Raw genomic sequence first — 27,500 nt, 5'->3', positions numbered from 1 at the left:
CTCTCTCTCTCTTTCTCTCTGTCTTCCTTACACTATGTCTTCCTCCAAAAGTTCCTAAAGGAACTTCTCAACCTTGACACAATTATGAGGATCGTCATGTTTTTTTTTTTTTTGCTTGCTCAATACTTCATCTCTGACTAACTATGTCATGCTGCTCTCCCAGCGTCATGCCTGGCTTGTCACATCTCACCACATTCTTCACAAGAGTACAAACTTCCTTCTTTAAGGACTTAAAGGTTGAATAGCTCACTTCTAAGAGGCCACCGTATGAGGTGTAAAATGCATTTGACCTGCTGTACAGGACTTGGTAAGGGTACAACAATCGACCATGCCCCCCCCCCCTTCCGCCCTTACTGCAAACACTGAGGGGTTTGCAAGCATGAATTGTCTAACACTTGGCTTGATAGCCTTGATGAAAGAGGCACTGTGATCTCAAAGAGTGCAGCTGCAGTGAGAAAAAGATATAACACGTCATACAGCACACCAGCCTATTGATATGACACTGACAACAATGTGAGAGAAACTGAGGAGTGCCTGTGTGTCAGCTGCTCATATTGACACACAGGTTAACCACAGAGGAACCATAAAGAGAGTTGTGACATGCTGGCCCAGGGTGAGAGGTGAACTGGCCTTCAAAGTGAAGTGGCTATTGGTCAGGTCTGCGGTCAGCATGAAGGTGGAGCTGGTTGTGTCCCTCACAGGCTTGGGGTTTGTCCCTCACAGGCTTGGGGTTTGTCCCTCACAGGTTTGGGGTTTGTCCCTCACAGGCTTGGGGTTTGTCCCTCACAGGTTTGGGGTTTGTCCCTCACAGGCTTGGGGTTCCCTTTTCAGTAACGGCCAGGTGCTACTGTGTCTTCACGGTATTAAATTCCAGAAAAGTCTGAGGTGTGTGCGAGAGGTCTGCGGGGGCAAGTCGAGGCTTGCACAGGAGCACAAGGGGAGAGCTCACTTTCTTTCAAATCAAGCTGAAAAAAAGAGTTTCCCTTGAAGATGCTGTCAGAGTGATTTATATGCATATAGTTTTACACACCATGCGTGTGTGTGTGTGTGTGTGTGTGTGTGTGTGTGTGTGTGTGTGTGTGTGTGTGTCTAATGTGTTTCTATAAGTGTGTGTGTAGTGTGTCTCTAAAGGTATGTATGTGTGTGTTAGTGTGTTTCTATGTATGTGTGTGTGTGTGTGTGTGTGTGTGTGTGTGTGTGTAGGAGAAGGAGGGAATTAGGTGTGTCTTGGGAGTGGTTGGGTGGGTTGGTGGTATGTACTTGGGGGTTGTCATCCCAGAGAACCCCTAACACAGGCAAGAATCAACTTCCATTTCCCTGAGCTTTAGGCAAGAGCATTCTCTCAGTCGGGATGGTTTTTCATTCAGTAGAACTTCAGATCAAATGACTTGTGAAGAAGTTGGCATCAACATCAAAAGCTGTCATTTGATGTCTAAGGGTGTGAGCACCTCAGGATAGGAAACAGTATAAGATTCCTCTGTGCAAGAGGCAACTATTATCTCTTACAATAACGTGACATCATCTTAAAACATAAACACAGCATAATGTTTGCAAGTGAATACCATGAGTCCCATTGTGCTCATCTGATGAGAAAAAAGAGTGTGTTGTAATGTAATGTTATGTAATGTAATGTAATGTAATGCAGATCTTACTGATTCTGAAGCTCCGTCCCACAAAAGAAAGGCATAAAAATGGCTGGGAAATACCAGTGACTCACCTGCAACAGAGAGAGAAACACAGAAAAACACAATGAAAAATACATCACCAGATATCTCATAAATATAACCCGACATGTGCTTTTCACATGCTGAAATGACTGGAGGCTAAAGGGAAACAAAGACACACACACACAAAAAAAAACAGTTGGATATGTTTTTTGTTACCGACGTGATGTGGGTGCACACATGCACCACTCCAAAAAAAAAAAAAACAGTACCCAGAAAAAAGCTCTCAGCTTTAGGAACTCAAGAGTCTCTCCAACAAAAGCCTCCATATAATTCATACCCCAAATCTTGGGATTCACTGCACACTATTAAACCTTTAAACTTTTGAACAATGCATGAGAGAGCCCTGCAGAGAGTAGGAGGAAGAGGAGGAGGATGAAGAGGAGGTGGAGGCATGCGGGGGTGGAGGGGTGAGTTTGATTGATGGAACCGACAGAGCCTGCCCCATCTGGGCTTCGCGTGAGAGGCATTTTACTGGTGCTTGGAGAGCAGCTCTGGTCCCTGGTGACAGATCAATAGCACACAGCTGAAACCTGACACTGGGGCTGAGCTCAGTAACCTTTACAACAGCACCACCTACTGAGCGTTCGGACAAACAACATGTCGAACAGATCAAGCACTGCATGCTAAACAGTAAACGGATTAAACTGTTAAAGAACATTTCCTGCTTTTAAACATAAGTAGATATTAAGAGGACATTATACTGGACTGACCATTGGTTAGTGGTCACAGAGCCAGTGACATTGTCAGCGGCACATGAATGGTTTTCATTGTTCCACCTGACACAGGTGATTTGTAAGGCATCTTAAACATGCACCGCGAACAGTCTCTTTTACTGCAACTAGCCAAAAATAGGATCATATCATTTGAACCAAGTGCAGAGTCCAGGCCACTATGGCATACACAGAATTTAGTCTATGTGAAAGTCAAAGGAGACACTCACACACACACACACACACACACAGACACACACAGACACACACAGACACACACACACACACACACACACACACACACACACGCACACACATACACGGGTGACAAACTTAAAGGAGAGAAGACCGCAGTAAATCAAGGCATTAGGTGCCGCATTCCTGGGCCCCGGGATTCTCTGGGTATCACATGAAATTTTCAGAGAGAGATGGAGAGAGAGCAGGAAAGACAGCAAGAGGTAGGGTGTGAAAGAGAGAGAGAGTGAGAGAGAGAGAGGAGAGGAGAGGAGATGAGAGGAGAGGAGAGGGAAAAGGCCCTCCTCTAAGTTTGGCATTGGTCCATAAATACCATTCGCCCTCCGGAACATGTGCACCCATAGCGGCTCCACATGTGGCTTGTCAACATCCCCGTCATCCCCCGGCTATGACTCCTCAACCGCACATTACCTGCATACAGTAGCATTCCCTCTCAATGTCAGAAACTACAGTCCAACACTTAAACCTGAGCCACCTCACCAAGCAGGAAACCTAACCCAGCGATGAGGCTCAAGGCTGGGCAAAGCACATTGACCATGTAGGGGGACGGGGGGTGGGGGGGGCACGGACCTGCAGGGAAGAAAGCAGGCACCTGTCAGCAGCGTGTGAGGTGTTGCTGCCTTCGCTTCCACGGAGGGAGATGGGAGGTATGGCAGTCATGAAGCCCACAGGCCCTCAGGGCAACATTAGACTCACAACATTCACACCCATCACTGGACGGTGAGATGCTGAGAAGGTGGTGTGACTGGTCAGGCCACACTGGTGGGGATGAAAGCCAGCGACCCCACACAGTGGAGAGGAAAGGAAGCTGCTTGATCCCGCGCTGTCTGTGGCATGTACTGTAATGGAGCATTCTGCAGAGAGAACTGCTTTGGACAGGAGAGGAGTTTGGAAGGAGTCGGGGAATAGTGATTGATTGCAAATAGTTGCAGTTGGAATTTCTACCAGCCCTTAAAAGTGAGGTCCGTGATTTCAATTCAATACAACTTTGATAAAATTGAATTAATTGCTCCTCAACACTACTCTGTCTACAGTGTGTGTGCACTCATTAAAAGTGCTAATCAAAACGTTACTTCGGGAGAACGAAAAGGGAGGGAATTTGATTGGCTGTTGAGTGGAAAAATCACCATGCCAACCTCTCACCATAGTCACAGACTGTACCTTTAACAACTTTTGTTGTTATACACGTAGTAAATACTTTGGCCATTTAATACTGACATTCCAGTAAAGCTTTTGAAACTGAAATTGAACTGAATGGACAAAACAGAGAAATGTCAGACGGGGACAGAGACCCAAGAGTCATTAGGGCAGTCTGAGCAGACGTGTGAGTGTAGTTGGAATGGGCTGGTCAGCTGCCAGAAAGAAACAGTACTAGGACTGAGGGACTGTAGAACTGTCCTCCCAGACAAAGCCCAGTGTCTGGGCAGACAGAACTCCACATGGATAGACACTTCAGGGGGGCAACCTGGAACATTCCAGGGAGGGAACATTTCCTCAGAATAACAAAAGCCCAGAAATGACACAGAGAGGATGCCCATGGTCTGAGTGGTTCTGATTTATGTCGAAGCAATTTCGGAACACAGACACACACACACACACACACACACAATCACACTGCAATCCATGTGTTTTGGCTTTGGCATGCATACTGATGAAAGGTAAGATGGATGTCTTCCATCACAGAAAGGCACATGTCATTCTCTCCCTGTCAGACGGATGAGAGTCTTTCCAGCAACCCAAAGACAGACACACAAACAGAGCGGCTCTTGTCCTGGCGGCATGAGACTCCACTCACCAGGCGCTCACAGGGCAAGACAGCCGTCTGGGCACCAGCACGGGGACACTGGTGGAAACCACCATAGCCACCCACCACTGGTCAAACACAACAGACATCTCTCTCTCTCTCTCTCTCTCTCTCTCTCTCTCTCTCTCTCTCTCTCTCTCTCTCTCACACACACACACACACACACACAAACACAGAGACACACACACACACACACACACACACACAAATAGCCACAACAAATAGATTCTCTCTCAGAGAGAGTGAGAGTTCCGGCTCACTGTCAAGTCTAGCCAGCGCTGTCACAGACAATCCTGCCGTCTGCGGATCCTCTGTTTGGTGCCTCACCACGGGCAACAGCACCACAAAGCCCTGGCACATGCACAGACAGCCTCGTAAACCAGGGCCCTACAGACAGACACACACTCACACACGCACACAAACAGACAGACACACAGTCACACGCTTCCTTGGCAGAGTGTAGGGGGTCTTTGAGTTACACTCTGTCTTTGACAGAGAACACTGGCCTCTGGCCTTCTCTACCCACTCAGTGGCACATTAAAGGACTCTATTCACCAGCGCTAATAATGTCAACGCCCCCCCCGCCCACGCACCCACCCCCTGTACTAAAATACCCCCAAAGGAGGGAGCCACTGTAGACCATCCCTACTGAAGGCAATCACTGTTGGCCACTGTTGTCAGTAATTACACTTAATGACATCTATTTGAATTAATGAGATATACAACCCTAGGGAGAGAGTGACAAATGGAACATCTTCATAAAGGTCTATTTCACACAATGGCTTCCTAAGGGTCTAGTTTTTTTCTAGGACAGAATTGAACAGAAAACATGTAAAGAAAATGTGCCCTTACTGCCAATGAGACAATGACTCAAAGACACCCTAATAAAATGTATCATACAAAATGATTCCACTGTATGATACAGCAACATTGTGCAGAGAAGCAGCTGTCTGTCTTAAGACTAAGAAAATAGTCTAAGATAAAGATGTGAGGTGTAAAGGAGCCAGAGGGCAGAAACTGGATTACTGGATGTGCTAGTTCTCCCAGGTATGTCATGGATAGCCTGGATTGCATGATGTGCTAGTTCTCCCAGGTACAGTATGTCATGGATAGCCTGGAATGCAGGATTTGCTAGTTCTCCCAGGTATGTCACGGATAGCCCAGAATGCAGGATGTGCTAGTTCTCCCAGGTATGTCACGGATAGCCCAGAATGCAGGATGTGCTAGTTCTCCCAGGTATGTCACGGATAGCCCAGAATGCAGGATGTGCTAGTTCTCCCAGGTATGTCATGGATAGCCCAGAATGCAGGATGTGCTAGAATGCTTTACATCTCCCAGGTGGAAAAAACATACAGGATGAACTTCCGTACAGAATGACTTCTCAATCACACTGAAACGCGACAAAACAACTTCCTCTTACCAATGCTAGATCTACGCAACATGCAATCATGTTGGCGTGTTTGCAAAGCTTTGCACAGAAATACAGCCAGTGACCATAACATGTAAACCTTACATGGGTCAACAAATGACCGGACAACAATACGACCTCAAATCACTCCCTGGATTCCTGCTTTAGGAACTGAACACAAACACAAACAACCTGCTTTGAAACTTTGTGTGAAAACTGTGTGAAAACTGTGTGCATACTCATACTGTGCACCATACTGTGAGTAAATGCAAACAGGTTTACAGCACAGAGAGAGAACGGTGTGAGAGGGGTTCCTCAATCCCACGCGTGTGTATGTAAGACCAGGTAAGGAGAGATGCTGAGATCTCCAAACAGAGTCTGCCCTTCCATGGCACAACTCAAGTAGAGAAAAACAACAGCCTGCAGTGAACAGACAGAGCACTTGTGATAAAGCTGAGTTATTAAATTCCAGCGAGCTTTGTTGCACTGCTGGCCAGGACCCAGACCCAGGCGGAGGGAGTGCAGGCTGGACCCTGCGGCAGGACGGCCACCTGTTCTGTGTTAGTCCGTTAGTTAGCACTGCTAGCCTGCTAGCTGCCTCTACACACGGACCTGGTCCCTGCTTCTCTGTACAGAGCACCTGCTCTCCCCTCAGAACTGTTGTCTTCCCTCGCATTCATTCCCTTTTTTCCTTTTCCCTCTCTCTCTCTCTCTCTCTCTCTCTCTCTCTCTCTCTCTCTCTCTCTCTCTCTCTCTCTCTCGCTTTTATCTGCTGTCTGTGGCTGCGGCATTAACTTTGTACCTTTTACACAATCAGCCAGCTTACCTTTGTCTGAGAAGTAAGAGGTCATCATGTTCAAGCAGTGGAACAGACCTTTGGAGTTGCAGTAGCTGCTTCTGCACGGTGTAGTCTAGCTTCAGGCAAACTTTGCCGCTAGTCGTACTTTCAGTCTCTTCCTCTTTCACTGTCTCATTCTCCTCTCTCTCTCTCTCCCCCTCTCTCTCTCACTCTCTGTCTCTCGCCCTCTCTCTCTTGTTCTCTCACTCTCTGTCTCTCTCTCTGTCTGTCTCAATCCCACACGTCACGCTTTGTAGATCTTCAGAATGAGCATTCCCTCCCTCCTTCTCAGGTTTATGGTGCCCTTCCCACAGTACTTTGTGTGTGTTCCTAATGTGCATTTGTGTGCATGGGAGGAGGGGGTAAAGGTGTGAGTGTGAGCGCAGGTGAGTGTGTGTGTGCTTACCTGCATGTGAGTGCATGTACTTAACCTGTGTGTGTGTTTATGTGTGTATGTGTGTGTGTGTGTGTGTGTGTGTGTGTGTGTGTGAGTGCTTCTTATTATAAGTGTTCAACACCAACATTCCACATGAAAGTCTCCTTAAACTGTTTGTAAACACATTAGCAGAGAGGCATGGCAAACAAAAGCAACAAAGGTGGTCATGGTGTCCAGATAAAGCACACTGTGTGGTATGCGCAGCCCATGGCTTCCCACGCTACAATGCTCTACTGTAGCTTAGTCTACAGCCTACAGGGTTCAAATGAGCTGGCAGCTCCAGAGAAGACACAAACCTGGCTCACCGCCAAGCCATCTCACTGAATTAGTCTGTGTGAAGACAACACAGTGGTACAGTACACAGTACACACGCAACAACAACAACAACACACACACACATACACACACACACACACACACACACACACACACACACACACACACACACACACACACACACACACACACACAAACAATACAAACAAGCACACATACACAAACGCAGTGCACTTACTGTACACTGAAGGAGAATTATACAAAACTGTGGGAAATGTGAGCTTTGATAAATCACTGTGTGGATCGGAGACACCTGAGGAATGAAGCATTACTCTACGTAATGGGAAGCAGGTGGAGGAGGTGGAGTACACGGAAGGTGGAGCTGGACTGCAGTCAATGATTAACCTTAAGGCCACTGCAAGTCATACAGTAACCGATGATTGACAGGAGAGGGAGGAGGTTTGTTAGGAAAAGGAAGCATGCTGCAGTAAAGGGTCCATCTTTACCATAAGAACCGAAAGAAGACGAAGAACATACTGTATGTGTGGGCAATGCTACATAATATACTGAGGAAATATTGAGGCAAAAAGTGACAAAATTTTCCCTTAATTCTGTCCCAGAAAAGTTTCTTTAAGCTTTGAGGAAGGGCCACACACTCCCAGCATTACGAGTGTGTGTGTGTGTGTGTGTGGGGGGGGGGGGGGGTGTCCTGTAATAAGCATGGAGAGCTTTCGGATCAACTGACCCTGCCCAAATCCCCCCACAAAGCCTGCTTATGGCTGCAAACTAAACCGCTGAGTCTCGGTCTCCAAAAACAATCAGCAGCTTCAGCAGTAGCCTCCCTGCCGCCCCAGGGAAGGACCACCTAGCCCCTGAACTGGCCAGCAATGCCGCAGGGCAGAGAGGCATGGACTAATCTTTGACTCTTCCTGAGGAACACAATCACTTTTGGAGTAGCAGTGGGAGATTACAACTGAGGTGTTGTGTCACTTGGGGCCCAGCTGAGTGGGTCAGCTCCAATGACCAATCAGAGGAGGCAGCCAAAGGAGGAGGCTGGCAGCTTCAGATCTCAACAACATAGGGAACTGTGTTTGAACTCGCCAAATCAGTCATGCAAAGCCAATGACCCCGTGGCACATTTCTGTGCATAAATGTACATGTTCACTCAGTAACCAATACAATTAATCATTGATGACTACAGGCTAAAGATTGACTAAATTATGTCATTAAAAGCAGAAATTGAGAATTCAGTGTGTGTAATACAGAAGCAGTGTCCTTCTACACTTATAAACTGATGCTAAAAATAATTACGCTCAACTTTTGGTCTCTTCTTTTACTTTCATGTGGTGCAAGCAGGATATTACATAACGAATGCAGGCTTAAACGTCTCCCTGGACAGCAGTCAGACACTGACAAAGGACAGCCTTCCCAGGCAGAATAAAAAAGAGGAAAACATTAGGCCTGGGTTATCTGCGGTGACATCAGGGACAGCCCACTCCATGCAGGGCTACTCCCATCCCTCCTGACCTCTGACCTTTGCCACTGTGGGGAGAGGGCTGATGGGATTCCCAGAAGATGGGAGTTGGCCATTAAAAAAAAAAAAAAACAGGAGACACCAGGCCTATCCAATTCAACAGAGTAAACACAGACACACACACACACACACACACAAACACACACACACACACACACACACACACACACACATACATACACACACACACACACAGACAATGCTGCTGCCACTCATTGTTCTGTTCAAAACTCCTAAGATCCATTCACCTGATAAAAACCTGGCTTAAGTTAATTATACTTCTGCCATTAGCACATGGGATTATGGGACTCAGTGGAGCCGACAGGAACATGCTTGGCCACCTACGCTGTCTTCTCACTTAGCTTGGCATGGTTTGGCGCAGAGCAAATTCTCATTTATAGTGCAGCACATCTCGCTCTAATGAAACCTTTTAAAATGTTCAGCTTTTCAACCCAATATAGTTATGCTGATGACAGACTGACAGACCACAGAATTGCAGTGTGTGAGTGTGCATATATCTCTGTGTGTGTATGTGTGTATGTGTGAGTGTGTGTGTGTGTGTGTGTGTGGGGGGGGGGGGGTATGTACAACTATTAACATCAGGGTATCTGCTGATATAAGACATACTACAGAAACCCAGTGTGTGTGTGTGTGTGTGTGTGTGTGTGTGTGTGTGTGTGTTTGTGTGTGTGGAGGGGGGGTTACAGTAGAGCTGATATAGCCTGTTGTATTACACAGACTCAGAGTTGTTATGTCTGGATGGCCTCTTGAATTACACGGGATCATATCAGCAGAGCAGAGCAGAGTGGAGCAGTCTCTGATGTGGTAAACAAGAGCAGTGGCCTTTCATCAGCAATGAACAGATTCCATACCAGTAAACAGAATTTCCGCAATCTTCACAAATTCCCCCCCTCTGTCTTCCTTCCTGGCTTTGTTTGCAGTCTTTCTCTCCAGCCACAGGAGCACATTCAATAACCAAATACGTACATACAGCACACACACACACACACACACACACTGTGAGGAATATGTCCCCCTGCCCTCATGAAACATACAGTGGTATTTCTTCTCTTATTCATGTTTTCGGGCCGTGCAATGGAAAATTCACACAGAACTTAGATAACCATGCAGAGGTGAGAACAGGGCCACTCAAACCTCCCAGTGTTTTGCCACCACAATGCATCAGGATGAGGGGGGTCAGCTGGTGTCATCCTCTCTAGAAAGTGGCCCATGAGGAGGGCAGCTGATTGGTGGATGTGGGCGTGGTCAGGGAGGGAGTGGGGACGGGACAGGCGATGAGATCAGCGTGGGCCCCCGGGTCAGCTGACCCAGATGCTGCCCTGTCGGTTCTGGCATGCCATCCTCACACCTTTGTGCTCAACTAATCAGTCAGTGTGTGTGTGTGTGTGTGTGTGTGTGTGTGTGTGAGTAAGTGTGTGTCTGTGTGTGAGGTGGGCACAGGGCCAGATGGAAAAACAGCACCCCAGTGTAAAATCCTGGGGCACACACACACAAAAACACACAAAAACACATTGACTAATTGACTGACGGAACTTCCTTGAAGACTCTCTGACGCACACACTTACTGTACACTCACACTAACACACAATAAAACATGTCTACACACACACTGTCACCACAGACTACATTATGACAATGACTTGATGCCTATGGTTTTAACTTGCGTGAGTCACTCTCTGTTGTGCTCTGTGATTATCATACGTATGTCTGGAATTCCACCAGGGGCCTTGTAATTGTCAGAGTCCTGAATGGACGATGCGCCCACTGGCCAAGTAATGGCCACTATGCATTTGTGTTGTTGGTCCCATCATGAGATGGATGCTATGCATTGCATGCATTGGGACTGATGAAAGGATAACCACTTATAAAGGGACTACAAGAGAGAAAGAAACAGAGAGAGAAAGAGAGAGAAAGAGAGAGACAGAGAGAGAGAGAGAGAAAGAGAGACAGAGAGAGAGAGAGAGAGACAGACAGAGAAAGAGACAGAAATGGATTGGGAAGATCAGTGGGATTCACATACACCCCCGAAACACAACCAGCAAGCCTTTTCCCACACATCTGAAGTTGCTCTCAAGCTCTCCCGCCCTATTTTAAGGGCTTTCCATTACTTTGGGTACCAGGCTCGCTTAACACCACACATGGATCTGTTTAGCTAGTAAAGCAGCCAGCTGCCGCATTTGGGTGTCCCTTCCCACTGTCTGGCGAGTGAGTGAGTGAGTGAATGGCTCACTCGAAGGACACTAAGGAGGGCATTAAGGAGGGCTTTACTCCCATCACTGGACTAGGCAGAGGAAACAACTGGCACACTGTAACCGTGCACGGCCTTGACGTCCACAGAGAAACTGGGTCATGGCGCTCGCGGACCGAGACTGACAAAATGGTAACAAGGCGTTTGGTATTCCCATTTTCCAGATGAGACAAGAGGTGTCACAGTTGACTGTGAGTCCAGATTTGCACACTATTAGCTTATAATGGACATGTCTAATGTAGATGGATGTGTTTGATGGATAGAAAAGCGATGGTTTGTATCAGGAGTGGGATGCAGTCTTGCTCTTCGAAATCGTTCCATTTCAACTCTTCCAAATATAGATACTCTATGACAATCTCTTAAGGGCAATGTATGGGTGTACATATTAGGAAGGGCATGATGTGTGCAGGATGTATGTATGTGTGTGTATTAGGTAAGTGTGTATAAGTGAGTGTGTATGTGTGTGTGTGTGTGTGTGTGTGTGTGTGTGTGTGTGTGCTTGTCAGTGCCCGTGGCCATGTGTTATGTGTCTACGTGTTTGACCAGCTGCCAACGACCCCATGATCACCATTAGAGTAAAACAAGGGGGAAAACACTCTCTCTCTCTCTCTCTCTCTCTCTCTCTCTCTCTCTCTCTCTCTCTCTCTCTCACACACACACACACACACACACACACACACACACACACACACACACACTATTTTTCCGTCACGCTGCTCTGAGCCGTGTGCGTAGTACACTCCAGTAGACAGGAAATCAGGGCAGGGCCCCGATGGCTGGTGACGGAAACTCAAGTGGGAAACTCTGACAGGAAGACTGGGAATGTGAACGGTGACTTTCCCAAACCGCAGGCGTAAAAAAGCCAGGGAATTCCCTCCCCATCTAATAACTGACCATTCCCTCAGTGAGAGAGTGTGAGGGAGGGAAAGAGATCAGGGGTCTACAGAGAGTGAGCCACAGGGATGGATGACACATGATGGTCAGGAGAAGAGTGGCTGCTATGACTTGGGTCGTGATGTGCTACAGGGCAGATGAACCTCAACAAAGTTTTACAAACTTTACTAATAATAACACGTAACAACTCTAATAAAATCTTTACAAGTTCATTCAATTTGACCCATATAATCCCAATTCCATTCGTAATACATTTGTCTCCACTGTCATAGTAAATATTGTGAATCTTATTGTCTCCTAAAGGAGACATGCACAATTTTGTCAAAGAGTAAGCTTCATATTTACATATTTACTAAGTCTGGGCATGTTTGCTTTTCATACATGAAGATACTGTACAGCTTTTGTCAAAAGGTGAATCCTGCGGGTCACGCCGTCATTTCCTCAGCAATCATACGGCTCCCTTAAGGCCATAATTAGAAGGTGTGCTAAGGGATACAAAGAGAATGTGTGTGTTTGTGTGTGTGTGTAATGCATGTGTGCGTGTGCATGTGCATGTGTGTCTCTGTGTGTGTGAGAGAGAGAGAGCCTATGTACTGTATGAGTGTGTGTGTGTGTGTGTGTGTGTGTGTGTGTGTGTGTGTGTTGCAGTTGTGCAATACAAGAAAGACCTGAATTTCTCTCCTGACCTGGCTGGATTGCAGCGTCTGTAATACAGCAGGCTATTCAATTAAATGCATATCTATCTCTCTCTCGCATTCATTCTCTCTCTCTCCTTCCCTCTCTTTCTTCCTTTATCTCTCTCTCTCTCTGTCTCTCTTTCCCTCTCTTTCTTCCTCTCTCTCTCTCTCTCCCCTCTCTACTGAAAGGCCTCCTTTTATTTCCCAGTGTAAGAGATCTGCTCAGTCTATCGACCTGCAAAAGGAGGCCACATCTCCACCATGCCCATTTGCGCTCATTTGATCTGTCCCCTCAATGGACCTCACATATAAGGCTGCTTACAGTCACTGCTTTCTTCTCTTTCGTCTACTCCAAAACCCTCCATCCTCTTGTTGGAGGACAACAACTCCTGAACAATACAGACCTTCTCATACTTTCCACAGTGGCATCCAAGCTCCTTGACCTTGCCCTACTGTGGCCTGTAAATCAAGGAACACCTTCTCACTAGATTTGTCTTGCTCTGATGCCAAGCGCATCGGTCAAAGGCCCGTCATATTGCAAAGTCATGCAACAGAGACTAAATCAGTCTGCATCAAAAGACCCACTGAAGTTTAAAGGGAGTTTATATCAAGACATTCCCACAGACAGACCAGGAATTGATCGCTGCTGGAGACTGGCGGAGACTCAAGAGGGCCGACATCTCTCCATTACTGTAATGCGTGATCTTGGAGCCCCGCGGTTCTCTGGCCAAAAGGCCCGGCAGCAATTTCCCAGTGCTGTGACTTGGAGAAAATCAGATCAGCAGCCCCAATCTTGCCGGCAGGCCTCATGGCGTGAGACGTCCATTCAGAGCCACAGTCTGAATCTAGCACTCTGGCGGCACTCAATATCTTACCGCCTGTTAGCGTCGGAACGCTAAATCCTTCCCCAGCTTTGCATATTACTTGTGAAAATGGTACTTAAGATCACACTGAGGGTTTGATGTCCATCAGCCGTCAGACTGCATTGCTTGGTCAACTTGACTTGCTTTGGCCATGTCTTAATGGGCCCCATTTGAAATGACTGACCACTCAGTTCAGGGACTGAATCCCTTGTGGTTAGACAGTGGCTAACGTGTCTTGTCACAGAGTAAGATTAATTTGTCCACACTGGACAGTTGTTAACATTTGTTGGGGCACTCAGTGCCATAGCAACCCCATTCACACAAACGGGAGAGATGTCAGTTTCATGGGTGCTTCTGTGAGATGGAATTTCATAAGGTCATTTCAGGCAATCTATCAAACTCAGCACATCACCTTTACAAACATTACATCACCTCAATTAGTAAAATCCTACAAAGTCTCCTCTTCACCTTCCTCCTCCTCCTCCTCATCATCATCACAATCAATCATCAGCATCACCATGGAAGCATTAGTTATCCATCACTCAGCACATGTCTCAAGTGAAAGAATTTGTGTTTCATTCTGAACATTTCCCGGCAAAGGGGAAAGGGCTTTCACAGCACAAACTAATTCAAACAACAAACCCTGCCAAAACTGGTAGAAATGAGGCATATAACAAGTATTCAACACCTGCGATCTGATTCAGAAGCGCTACTTCATTGGGCTTCATTGTTGGAGACTTGGCCAACAGTCTAAACTTTAGACTGCTTAAGCTTTAGACTCTAAAGGCGTACTCTATTAACACTTCACCAGCTCCACAACCAGGCAGGCAGGGCATGAGAGGATGTGAGGGGTAGACTGCCCAGAAATTCATAAAAGTAACAGTGTTTAAGGTCATGTGTAACAGTAAGTAACAGTGTTTAATGTCACGTCATGTGTCACGTGTCACGTGTCTTTATACAGTAGTTGCCCCTTTTCTAGGATAACACAGAGGGTCATCATTGTCATGATATGGGGCTGGGGCTTTATGTATGTATATCAAGGAGAGCATGAAAGTCTGGGTCCATTATTGGCAATGGGAGGGAAATTTTTAGTAAAGTTACATTTTATGACAAGAAGCCACAAATAGGTGTCTTGGTGCCATTGACACTAACAGAAAAACGGCAAGACGTTGCCTTCAGTCTGGGACCCTCTCCTTTACAGCGGCATTCTTTTAAAACTTTAGGAAACACAAACACTCAAACACACACACACACACACACACACACACACAGACACACACACACAAATGTATGCCACACACACTAATGTATGCGTACACACACACACACAAACACACACACATACACCACCCCCCCCCCCCACACACACACACACACACACACACACACACACACACACACACACACACACACACTAATGTATGCGTATACACACACACGCACACAAATTCAGACACAAACAGCGGTAAAGCCAGAGTGCTGGACACACTTCCGCCGCAGCTCAGCAAACAATGCCTCTGCCGGGGCAACCCTCCCCTCCAGTCATCCCCTGCCAGGAGCTCCAAACACAAAAACATGCTTCCCCCCCCACCTCTGCACCCCATGCAGCAGAACAAAACCGGGTGTGTGAGGTGAGCGACGACTCCGTCCAGCCCCACAAAAACGCCCCTGTCCCGCTGCACAGGTATGCTAGATGAGAGAAGTTGCCAAACTAGAAACAACCTTGTTCCCTCAATACCGAGTGACAAACGCAGATTACATGAGATAGTGAATGAGAAGAATGAATGAGATAGAAAGAGAGAGAGAGAGAGAGAGTTTACCTTTGAGAGATGTGATCTCCTGTTGTATGGACCTGCACTCCATGGCTATGGCTCTTGGTTGTGTTGTGCTGTGCTGTGCTGTGCTGTGCTGTGCTGTGCTGTGCTGTGTTTAGATGAGATGAGCTCTCTCTTAAGGACTCTGCTGATGACAGCCTCTGTGTGTGCCTCTCCCCCTTAGCACTGATGAGTGAGCCACATGCAGGTGGATGCAGCTCTCTCTCTCTCTCTCTCTCTCTCTCTCTCCCTCCCTCTGTGTCTCTCCCGTCCTTCCTGTACTTTTCCGTCTGATTGGCTGCTTTTCCAACTATAATCTTTTCTCTTCTGAGTACAGTGTTGCTTCTCATCAGCAGGCTAGCCACTGTCTGATTATCCCACTTGCCTTCCACTCATATACTCAAGTCACACACGCTCACATACACACAGTCACACACACACACACACACACACACACACACACACACACACACACACAGGAATCTCTCTGTAGAAAACTCCTCCCCAGCCTGTACCTCCCTCATCCTCCTCCACCCAAAGAGGACCCAGCTCTTTCACAAAGGAGCTGGAGCCTCGGCGAATCGCAGCGGAGCACCAGCCCGCGACTCTTCCTCCCCCGGGCCAATCAGCACACGGCTCCACCAAAACATTCGTCAGGAGAACCATGCAAATGCCTTGACAGCAGCACTGTAACCAGATTCGCTGGCGGGATGCTAGGAATGCCAAGAGGTAAATGAAGCAGCTGGATAAGAAAGGGAGAGATTAAGTAGAGAAAGGCAAGAGAAAAGGAGGGATGGAGGGCAAAGGGACGCAGACAGGAGAGCACTTGCCCTGGGGGGAGGAATGGGATCTCCATCACTGTCAAGAGTAAATAATAAGAGGGCAACTTGAGTAAACTCTACAACACATGGGAGTCATATGAAAGCGTATCCAATACAAGCAGTCTATCAAAATATGATCTATTTTATTGAAAACAAATCTGTGAAAATCTAGTCCAATTCTGCACGTATAAATCTCTGTCTCTGAGCTACTGAGGCAGAAGATCAAAGATCATTGAAGGCATGTCTGAGTTCGGGGAGAGTGGGAGCGCATCTCTTCAGCTGAAAAGTCCCAGTGGGCTGTGTTGAAGACACACACAAGCTCCCGCCTCCATCTCCCTCCACACATAGAAGACACAAGACATTGCAGACATTCTCTGCATAGTTCACATGAACCTAGCATAAATAAGCAGCAGGGGGTTGCTTTGATAGTTCACCATCTCAATTAGTCAGTGGGACATTTTCCCAGAGTGTCATCACAATGTCATCAGCATACCAGACTTTAATGAGAAATAAAACATGACAAAACACTTTGTCTGAGGCTGAGGCCACCTTGTAAGCATATCTGTCAAAACAGGAACATTGTTGATAGAGCAGAAGTCTTTGACAGAGTTTGGATTTGTAATAAGGAGGCTGATAGCTGATGAAATCTGATGGCAGAGAGCAAGAATGGAGAAACAACATGTTAGGACCTCAAGAGTATTCATTGAAGAGTACTTTAACAGGATGGTCTGTGCCACCCTTGTCTGGGTTTTGCACTGTCACAAAAGTCACAGATAGTATTCCTCTTTTTGCGTAACAAGCCAAAGTGTGAGGAAACGTCTGACACTGGAGTTATCTGGGGACGGAGTAAAAAGTCTGGCAACACATTCATTCTCCAAAACGAACGCAGCCGAAAGCTGGCTAGCAAAGTTGACCTCTGGGTGGAACCAAGGCCTGCGCTGCCGTCTGCTTCCTCATTTGAACCACCTCACAATGCCCTGACATTCCTGCACACCTGAGGGTAGCCAATGGAAACAACAAGCGCAAACCCAAATGCCCCTACAGCTGAGTCTGTTTGACTTGGCTCACCCCGCTTCAGACTCGCGTCCACACTCCTCTCACTTCATCTCTGTCTCGGAACCAAGGGCTGTGTTCAGGAAACAGAGTGAACACACAAGGACACAAACACAAACATACGCACGCACACACACACACACACACACACACACACACACACACACACACACACACACACACACACACACACACACACACACACAGTCGTGACATTTTCACCTCTAACACTGATGCTAAAGGACATTATGTGCAGTCAAAAATGAAAATGCTGCCAATGAACTGGACTGAAGAGAGGAAGAAATGAGACACCAAAAAGTTTGTTGTCAAACTCATTTAACCTACACGTTGCAGCTTTAATGAATTTGGACCTTGGCCATGTGCATCTCCGCAGACCTATTTTTTGTTAAGAATGCAAGTGAGCTACAGTTAATCTATTTTATTTACAGTAGCTGGTGTTTGTGCTCAGTAGCATGAGAGACAATAAAAAATAATCGTTTTAAAGCTACTGCAAGACAATATAAACATAAATGCACTTTAAATCTATTTAAAACCTGAACTTGTTGTATGTGCCTCAGCATTTAGTTATTACATTTGGACTGTTTTACATGAGGGTTTAATCACTGCTTAAGGCAAGACAATACTTCAAAGGAAATCCACTCAGCTGTGCCAATTGATTCTCAAGTCGGCAAAGTGATTAGATTCCTAACAGCTTTGGCCTATTCTCATCTAAGCTTAAATAACCACAGATGAATCAGCGTGTGAATGCGGTCTAGTTATGCTATACACATACTGTAGCAATTATCAATACAGATGTACAGATGAACAGCAGTTAGGCAGCTAATCAAACATGATTTACATTTACATTTACTGTTTACATTTACTCCTGCACTGTTTCATCAATGTCCTTGCACTGCTAACACCCAAAAACTGCACAATATATTTATTTATTTATTATATTCCATAACCTGCCCATAAACCTGTGCAATATACATATATGTACTGTACTCAACCTGCACTTTGGTATCTATTTAATGCTTCTTTTGCACTTCTGGTTGGATGTCAACTGCATTTTATTGGCTCTGTACCTGTACTCTGCCAAATGACAATAATATTTAATGTAATCGCATCTAATCTAATGATTGTGTGTTTCACTATGTTTTTAAGAATATCTGTACAGGATAAAGTGTCAGTAGGCCCACATTTAAACTGGTAAAGAAGGTCTCAAATGTCTAACCCTGATTGACCTAACATGGACCTGCTGAACTCTCAGGCTTCCTCTCTAACTGAGGAGGATGACTCAGGCTGCTGTCAGCTAATGGTTTGTTATAAATGGCAAAGGCGTGTAGGATGTTTATTTGCCTTTCTTTTTCTCTGTCCGTCACTCCGTGCACTTCCTCTTGTGTGTGTTCCTCCAAATCGTAAAACTGTCCACTGTTTGTCATACAAGTCCTCTACTCAAACTAGAGGGTCACTGTTCAAGACAAACAAACATTCCCTCCTGGAATAGAGCCAACGTCTTCCTTTTATATTTGTGCATTGCTGTCTACACAGAATTAACAGCTTCTCTATACTGTACAACAAGAATCAACACACATTTCAAGCCAGCCTAAATTCACATCACAAGGCATTCTTTCCACAGGCTGGTCACTGGAGAAGACAGAGGAGTAGCTTCCTGCCATTCAGACATTTATGTCTCTGACGCAACTTAGACGTGGGACCGACCTATAGCGGCGCTGTGCTCACCATGGCTAGTTCAGGTTGAGCTGTTATTCTGCAGCTGTTTGCCTTTGTGAGGTTTTACAAGGCGCTCCACACAGAGGGAAGTGGCTGTCGGCGTGGGAGTTTATGAGTCCCCTATCTAACACAAATGTCAACGCTGCGCTGCATTAACACCTGCTGATGGAATCCTCCACATCAGCAGCTCTCTTGGTCAGCACGCTGGAATGGGTTTGGCTGGGCTGGGCTGGGCTGGGCTGGGCATAGAAGGGGCTCAGCTGGCCCACACAGGCTCTGTGTCCTCCTGTTTCTCATCCTCTCTTTTGGTCCTCATTTGCAGCACTCTTTAGTGAGGTTTAGAGCTTTTCCCATGGAGAGCACAACAGAACACCATAACGCCCATGACACATTACACAGTGGAAAGGACTTGCTACAGGACATTTACTACAGGAAACATCTCTTGATAACTCTTGCCTTATTAAAACATATTTCTGTTTTCATAAAATGAAATAAGAAAATAAACCTTCTCGGTTTGTAGCCATAAAGCCACTGCAGAGGTCAGTATAGAGTGGATACCACTCTGTTGTTGACCCACAGCAGTAGGCCCTCACTAGCTCCACCAACCCTATGGCTCCTCTCTCTCTCTCTCCCCAGCCTGAGGGCAGTGGCTCGGGCCCTGGGCCAGCACCACCGTCCAATAGCCCCACTGTGGAAGTCCGGACAAACATTCCAACTCCCTGAGGTCACCGGGCCCCATAAATCTCTGCAAAATGTGCCAGCTTAAATTGGACGGGCAGAGGTAGGGACAGGGATAGGGGTGGAGGTGGTGGGGGTGGTGGTGGTGGAGAGGAGACACATCCGCCCAGCTCTCAGTGCTGCTGAGGCAGGGGTTTCACCACGAGTGGCATCCCTCCCTCCCTCCCTCCCTCTACAGCCACACAAGTGCAGGTGTGATGGCTGATGCACTCCGGTGATCCATATCCCAGACAGAGAGAGAAGCTATTTCATTCTTGATGGCAGAGTTGAAAAAGAGGTCTCATGGATATTTTGGTGTACGTTGTTCATTCACACAGCCAAGCCTGTAATTAGCAGACTGCATAATGCTTATGTTCATACTCCTTAACCATGGCCACCAGCGGCATGTGTGCTTGGCTGTACAAATACAGCACTGGAGAATTAGGGCTGCTGTTGTGTGGAGGCCAAGGACCTCACACAGAGTCAGCAGAGGAGTGAATTTCACCCAGGAGTGAATGTGTGTGTGTGTGTGTGTGTGTGTGTGTGTGTGTGTGTGTGTCTGTGTGTCTGTGTGTGTGTGTGTGTGTGTGTGTGTGTGTGTCTGTGTGTCTGTGTGTCTGTGTGTGTGTGTGTGTTTTGTGCGTGTGTCTGTGTGTGTGTGTGTGTGTGTGTGTGTGTGTGTGTGTGTGTGTGTGTTTTGTGTGTGTGTATGTGTGTGTGTGTATGTGTGTTTTGTGCGTGTGTCTGTGTGTGTGTGTGTGTGTGTGTGTGTGTGTGTGTGTGTGTGTGTGTGTAAGTGAGTGCTTGTGCTTGTGCTTGTGCTTTTGGGCTGGGCTGGTTTGGCACAAAATTTTTCTTAATCAAAACACATATTTTCCTGCTACTGTTAAAACTCCAACAAATACCACACTTTGACCACACAGGATACAAGTATGTTTGAGTTTCCTTTTCTATTGAGATTGGCCTAAGATAAAGCATGTTTTGATAGAAATTCACCTAGCTATTGTCTGAACTCAAATGCACTTTTCTAATCACACATCCTTTATATTTTGTTGACATTTACTGAGAAGGATTCAAGAGCTGACAGTCAATTTTAATAACTAACTAATAAATTCATCAACAATACTGCAGAAAAGCTACTTCATCCCTACCATAACACCCTCTAAGATCGTCAGTTGAATTATTCAGTAACTCCTACCCTCATTACATTACACACACACACACACAACAAATATAACTCAACAACAAACACAATCCTCCTTAGAATATCTGAAAATACAGGGGGCGCTGTGGCGCAACAGGCTACAGCGTCAATACCATGTACGGGTCCAAGTGCCCACGGGGACCCAGGTTCAAGTCCAGCCTGCGGTCATGTCCCAATCCCACCCCATCTCTCTCTCCCACTCCTTCCTGTCTATCTTCACTGTCCTATCCGAATAAAGGCAAAAAGCCCAAAAAATATACTTAAAAAAAAAAAAAAAAAAAGAATATCTGAAAATACCACAGAACCCTGTTACTTAACTTTGTGCTATTAATACCACATGCCTCCTTGGCTCGACCAGTGTCACGGTCACTCTGTCGTTAAAGAGTCCTGGCGGCCTAACTGCTCCTAAAATGGGGGGTGTGGGGGTAGATGCTCGGCACTCAGCGGTGCTGTTTCCTATGTTGACAGGGCAGGACCTTGCAGCTGCTCCGCAACAGTACAGGGAGTGCAGGCAGCGCACTTTGACCTGGAGGGTAGAGTGTCTGGCAGGGCCAACACGCGCATCCTGTTTCAGGAATGCTGGGAATCATGGGGGATGTGTGTCAACTCAAGCCCACGCATTAGTGAAGGAGAACTATAATGCTGTCTCTCTAGACAAGGTTAGGGGAGGGTGATGGGAGTTTCCCTCGTCCAACAGTACCAACACAGATAAGGACCTTTAATTACGACTCAGTGAAAGAAATGGGGGAGACTGACACTGGCATGGCACCTTCTTATCTCACTTTATCCAGAAATGGGCAACAAGTCAAATCCAAACACTGAAGCCTAGAAAAGCACTTGGTTCCTGCTGGACTTGGTTCCTGCTGGATTTGTGTTGCTGCTGTACGGATGAGAATCCACTAGGGGCTGTGCTAACACTACTCAATGAAGTTTCTTGAGCAGAAAACTCAAAACAAATTCAAACATGTCTATAGAAAATACTGTTCTTTAAGCAGCCTGCTTCAGCGTTTGGGCCAGCTAATGTAAGAAAATATTTGGTACACACACACAGCTGGAGATTAAATGTATTGAAAATTACTGATTTATCATGCACAATTGAGCTTGAAATAGTTGACCAAACATGAGAACTTGCATTTAATGATACACATTAATAATACACTAGATGTTGGCCATATGCATTATTAACCACATTTTCATAATCAAGAAGTGCTGATTAAGCATGTTTTAAATTTGAAATAAAAAAGAGAGGGACAGAGAGACAGAGAGAGAGAGAGAGAGAGAGAGAGAGAGAGAACAAGAAGGGAGGGTATATCTGAATGCCATTGGGAGGTTTAAACAAGATGCTAACACAAAGCTGGAAATGCGCTCTTTGCCAAGTGGGCTTCCCCAGAGACCAGGGCTCTGTAGTGGATCTCCCAGTCCAGATAGCACTGCAGCCATGTAGGGCACACGGCCGACAAACCACCAACATGGCAGAGCTCTCAGACGGCTCCTCAGGCTGGCACATGCCACCTGCTCAGGCGATCACCTTACATGTGTTCGATAATCCAAACAAACACCTCGGCACAGTCTCTGCTGCTGATCAACAGCAATACAGGGAGGGTAAAACTATGACCTGGTCTCTCTCTCTCTCTCTCTCTCTCTCTCTCTCTCTCTCTCTCTCTCTCTCTCTCCCTGCATTCATACACATTTCTTGCCTCCCTCCCTGTTTTACTGTCTCTGCTTCCTCTCCCTCTCTCGTTCAATCACCCTTGCTCTCTCACTCTCCACCATCCCTCCTCCCCTCCTCCCCTCTCCTTGTTCTCCCTCTCTCTCCTCTTCCTCCTGTCTGCCTCCGTCACCCTGTGTTGCTGCAGCACATTTTTATCCTATCTCTGCAGTGTCACACTAAACCAGGGAGTCAGGCGGCAGGCGCCAGCCAGCACTGCTAGAAGAGCAGGTACGTCAGGCCAACACCCAGCCCAGAGATCTTTAGCACCGACTCAGATAAGTCAGACCAACACCCAACCCAGAGATCTTCCCCACTGTCTTAGCTACATCAGACGTCCAACACCCAGCCCAGAGATCTTCCTCATTGTCTCAGCTACATCAGACGAACACCCGGCCCAGAGATCTTCCTCATTGTCTTAGCTACATCAGACGTCCAACACCCAGCCTAGAGATCTTCCCTACTGTCTTAGCTACATCAGATGTCCAACAACCAAACCCAGAGATCTTCCCCATTGTCTTAGTTACATGAGAGGAACACTCTGAGCCTCTGCTTCTACTGCTGCTATTGCTGCCGTCCGCCACCCTGCACTTTTCTATCAGACCCAGAGCTGGCAGCAGCCTGTTAAACACAAAGGCACCCTGCCATACCTCCACACTCTCTCACAGACATGACAGGCACCCTGCCATACCTCCACACTCTCTCACAGACATGACAGGCACCCTGCCATACCTCCACACTCTTTCACAGACATGACAGGCACCCTGCCATACCTCTACACTCTCTCACAGACTTGGCAGGGACCAGAGTTCTGCTTGAGCTGCATCCTCACACTAACACTACAGTGATCCATTGACTCATGGAACATTACCGGCATAGAGTTTTGGGATACTGACATCATTCTCATCATCATACCCAACATCAGAGGGTAAACATTTGAGGTATTTCACTTCTCTGTAGGGCCTTGGGCAGTGGAACACTTTACATAAATATCAAATCACTTAGGAAGCACCACCAGAAGGAGATCCTGTAGTTTATTGAGTATACTCACTCCACTACTATACAATGCAATACAAAACGATACTGTACTAAACTATACAATACAACACAATAATGTATTACTATACAGAAAACTGTACTATACTATACTATACTATACTATTCTATACGATACTAAACTAAACTATACTATACTAGTCTATACTACTATACTATACTACTGTATGCTATGCTATACTACACTATACTATACTATACTATACTACGCTATACTAAACTAAACTACACTGTACTACACTATACTATATTATACTATACTATACAAACACTATACTACACTATACTATACTATACTATACTATACTATACTATACTATGATGTATATTTTACTGTAAACTTAGATTGAGAATCAATTCTGTATGTGTTGGCTGTTCTGTTGTTAAACTGGTAGTGACAGAATGAGCAAAAAGAAAGGCCCTAGGTTGGTTCAACTTACAGAGGCACTGACAGAATTTACACAACCATTGCCCTGGAATCTGTCATCTGTAAAACACCTAAGGAAATAACATTTGAAAATAAAGTGCCCTTCATGGAAGGACCAATGGAAGTGTGAAAAGGTAAACAGTATCACACATACATGTATGATCTCATATTGAGAAAGCCCCAGAGAGAGAAGGTGACATTGCTGAAATTCCTCCTATTCATTCAAGTCAAGGTGGTTTGGTTACTTTAACCACTGTTACACAGCAAAAGGCTTTAGCTGACGGCTACGGAACTCGTATGTCTGCACACACCCTCTCTCTAGGTACCAGAGCAAACCCGGATAACAACACCACGGCGGAAAAGCTTGCAAATGCCAGTGGCCTTGAAGGCACACATGCTTGTGGATACTACAACACCATATACTACACCTGGAGGGAGGCCAAAATAAACTAGTGTACTGTAGGTTAAACAGGCACTTCAGGTTTAATACACAGACACACACACACACACACACACACACACACACACACACACACACACACACACACACACACACACAGCCTTGCTTGGTTTTGAGCTTGTCCTCTGCTCTGTTCTCTAAACAGTTTGAGACTGTAGTTTTGTTATCTTTTGTGTACTCTTGGCTTTAACACTGCTGCAAGTTCGCTGGTTGTCTGGTTTGACTGCAAATAAAAGAAATCTACATCTACCTCCTGCATTATGGGCGATTTGTTACACACACACACACACACACACCCACCCACACACACACACACACACACACACACACACACACACACACACACACACACACACACACACACACACCCTCTGCTAAGGCAAAAGGATACCAAGTGTGAGTGCATACAGTAGCCACATTTTAATTTTGACATTTTTCCTCACGATAGGGGAGCCTGTCTGGCCTCATGCCAGCCAAGAAAAACACCCCGAAGAAAAATAACAAGATTTAATCAGCCCTCCCTTTTCACTGATTACAAAAAAGCTCAGGACTGTTTCGTTTCCTACCCCACGGGGGCCACGATCGCTCCTGCCCGCTCTCCGACTCTTTAATGCTGCCGAAACCTCCAGCTCAAAACATGGCAGCGAGAGCAGGAAGCCCAAAATTAGCGGTGCGTTTAGAACGGTGGGTTAAAGCAACAAACAGGCAGTTTTCCAGCGAGTCAGCATTGATCCCTAGGGGTGAGGGTTGGGTGAGTGTGGGGGGGGTGGGGGTGGGGCATTACCGCAGAGGTGGTAGCACAACACCAGCGACAGCCAGGACATGGCTCACTGGATACTCTATCTGACAGCTACTTTATTTATCAGGATGAATATCTGATAATAGTGTGCAAAGGAGCCACTACCGTTGGCTAGTTAAGTGTACAGCACAGATGAGTCTTGATTTACTGTCACTCATTAGCCAAGTCTGAGTCGGTGGTTAAACTGGGAGGCATGCTGCTATTTCATGCTCAGGGGAATAATGGGTATAGGAGAAATTCCTGAATAACTGGCATAGCCACAGTTTAGATGGAATGTCCCTGTTTTGTCTGAAACCAGACCGTATTGTGCATCTTTGAAGTGCTGTGTAAGGGGGGGGGGGGTGGAGATGCTTGGCCAACAGACCTGTGTGTGTGTGTGTGTGTGTGTGTGTGTGTGTGTGTGCGTGCATGTGTGTGTGTGTCCGTGCATATGTGTGTGTACGTGTGAGTGTGCAGCGTGTGCGCCCGTGTGTGTGTGTGTGTGTGTGTGCTCTCCATCCTGCAGCAGCTGTGTTGGGTGACCTGCCGTGACATTCCTGTCCCACGTGGTCACTCAGTCATGCCCAGGCTCCAGTTGCCTGTATTGGCGTGCCTCTCTGCTGCAGTCACATATACACGTCAGATCTGGCCTGATCACTAGCAGCACGTCTCCTCTCATTCAGTCATTCATTCATTCATTTGTTTTTTTTTTCATTCATTCATTCATTCATTCATTCATTCATTCATTTATTCATTCATTCATTCATTCATTTGTTTGTTCTTTTATTCATTTATTGGTTGAATGTCATTTTCTGTCTGACAATGTGTCCTCTCTCTCTCTCTCTCTCTCTCTCTCTCTCTCTCTCTTTCTCTGTCTATCTGTTTGTACAATCTCTTCCTGGAACCCCCATCATACTAACATCAATCCATCATTATTCATTATTCAAAACAAAGTATTTATAGATAGATAGATAGATCGATAGATACTTTATTGATCCCAGGGGAAACTCAAGCTAATTTATGTAATTTCGCTCTCAGGCACACCATTTTCCAACTGGTTTCCAGGACCAGTCACACTTCAAGCCCAAAAAATACCACGCGGCTCGTTTTCACAGTAACAGTGTTTTACAGAAGAGAGATGAGGGGCCGGCAGAGCGCTGTGAGCACTTTGACGAGCGGAAACATGCTTTCCATGAGCTACTGGCTGTACACTCGGCTTGTTGCTGGGCAGGGTTCCATGTAAAACAAAAGTCCCAATCAAATGAGGCTTGTTCGTCTATGACAGAGTCCTCTTTCTTCACCAGATGGACATTCTCCTATACGCTAAACCAAATTAGGTGGGGATTTCATTTCACGCCTCTTGACACAATGGCATTTTTTAAAAAAGGGAGCAACTTTCTCTGAGAACTCCGCACGCACACACACACTCACACACACACACACACACACACAACCAACATCCAGTAAAGGCAAGTTTCAGTGAGTGTCTCACAATGGGCCCTCAGACATCCCCTTAATAGGGAGAGCACTTTGTATTCCCCTTGTCTGTGATCAGTGCGTACGCAGTGCTAAGCAGCACCGCAGATGCCTGTGTGTGGCTGTCATCTTCCCAAGAAGCACTAGCATTACACATTTACCAATTTAACAGATACTGTCACCCCATGGTCACACAAATACAATGAAACACACACACACACACACACACACACACACATATATACCAGATCAATCTCTCTCTCTCTCTCTCTCTCACACACACACACACACACACACACACACACACACACACACACACACACACACACACACATACACCATAACAGAAGCTTTAACCCACAGCCAGCTGTGAGCCCAGGAAACAACACTAGTTTAGTACACTAAACACACATGGGAGCTCTGGCTCTCGCTACTGTAATCCAGCATAAAGGGTGTTTGTGTGTGTGTGTGTGTGTGTGTGTGTGTGTGTTGTGTGTGTGTGTGTGTGTGTGTGTGTGTGTGTGTGTGTGTGTGTGTGTTGTGGTGTGTGTGTGTGTG

General features: G+C 46.2%; 1 protein-coding gene across 10 annotated transcripts in view; it reads right to left on the bottom strand.

Moving 5' to 3' along the window:
* LOC143119064 (plectin-like) overlaps positions 1-27,500 on the bottom strand; it is a 147,635-nt gene that overhangs the window by 101,907 nt on the left and 18,228 nt on the right. The window contains exon 1 of one of the 10 annotated variants that reach the window (XM_076280309.1): positions 15,512-15,584. The exons of 8 other annotated variants lie outside the window; for them this stretch is intronic. In XM_076280309.1, the coding sequence (XP_076136424.1) occupies positions 15,512-15,554 (43 nt within the window). In that variant the 5' untranslated portion in view covers positions 15,555-15,584. Of the gene's footprint in view, positions 1-15,511; positions 15,585-27,500 lie in introns of those variants that run through there. One more of the 10 variants, XM_076280308.1, reaches the window with a different exon arrangement.

This window comes from Alosa pseudoharengus, unplaced genomic scaffold (assembly GCF_046254945.1).
Source record: "Alosa pseudoharengus isolate Yale_2024_CS ecotype anadromous, Long Island Sound unplaced genomic scaffold, YU_APseudo_1.1 YU_APseudo_1.1_scf_12, whole genome shotgun sequence".
Classification (NCBI taxonomy): domain Eukaryota; kingdom Metazoa; phylum Chordata; class Actinopteri; order Clupeiformes; family Clupeidae; genus Alosa; species Alosa pseudoharengus.
Note: the sequence above shows the minus strand (reverse complement) of the source record. Positions and strands in the feature narration are given on the sequence as shown.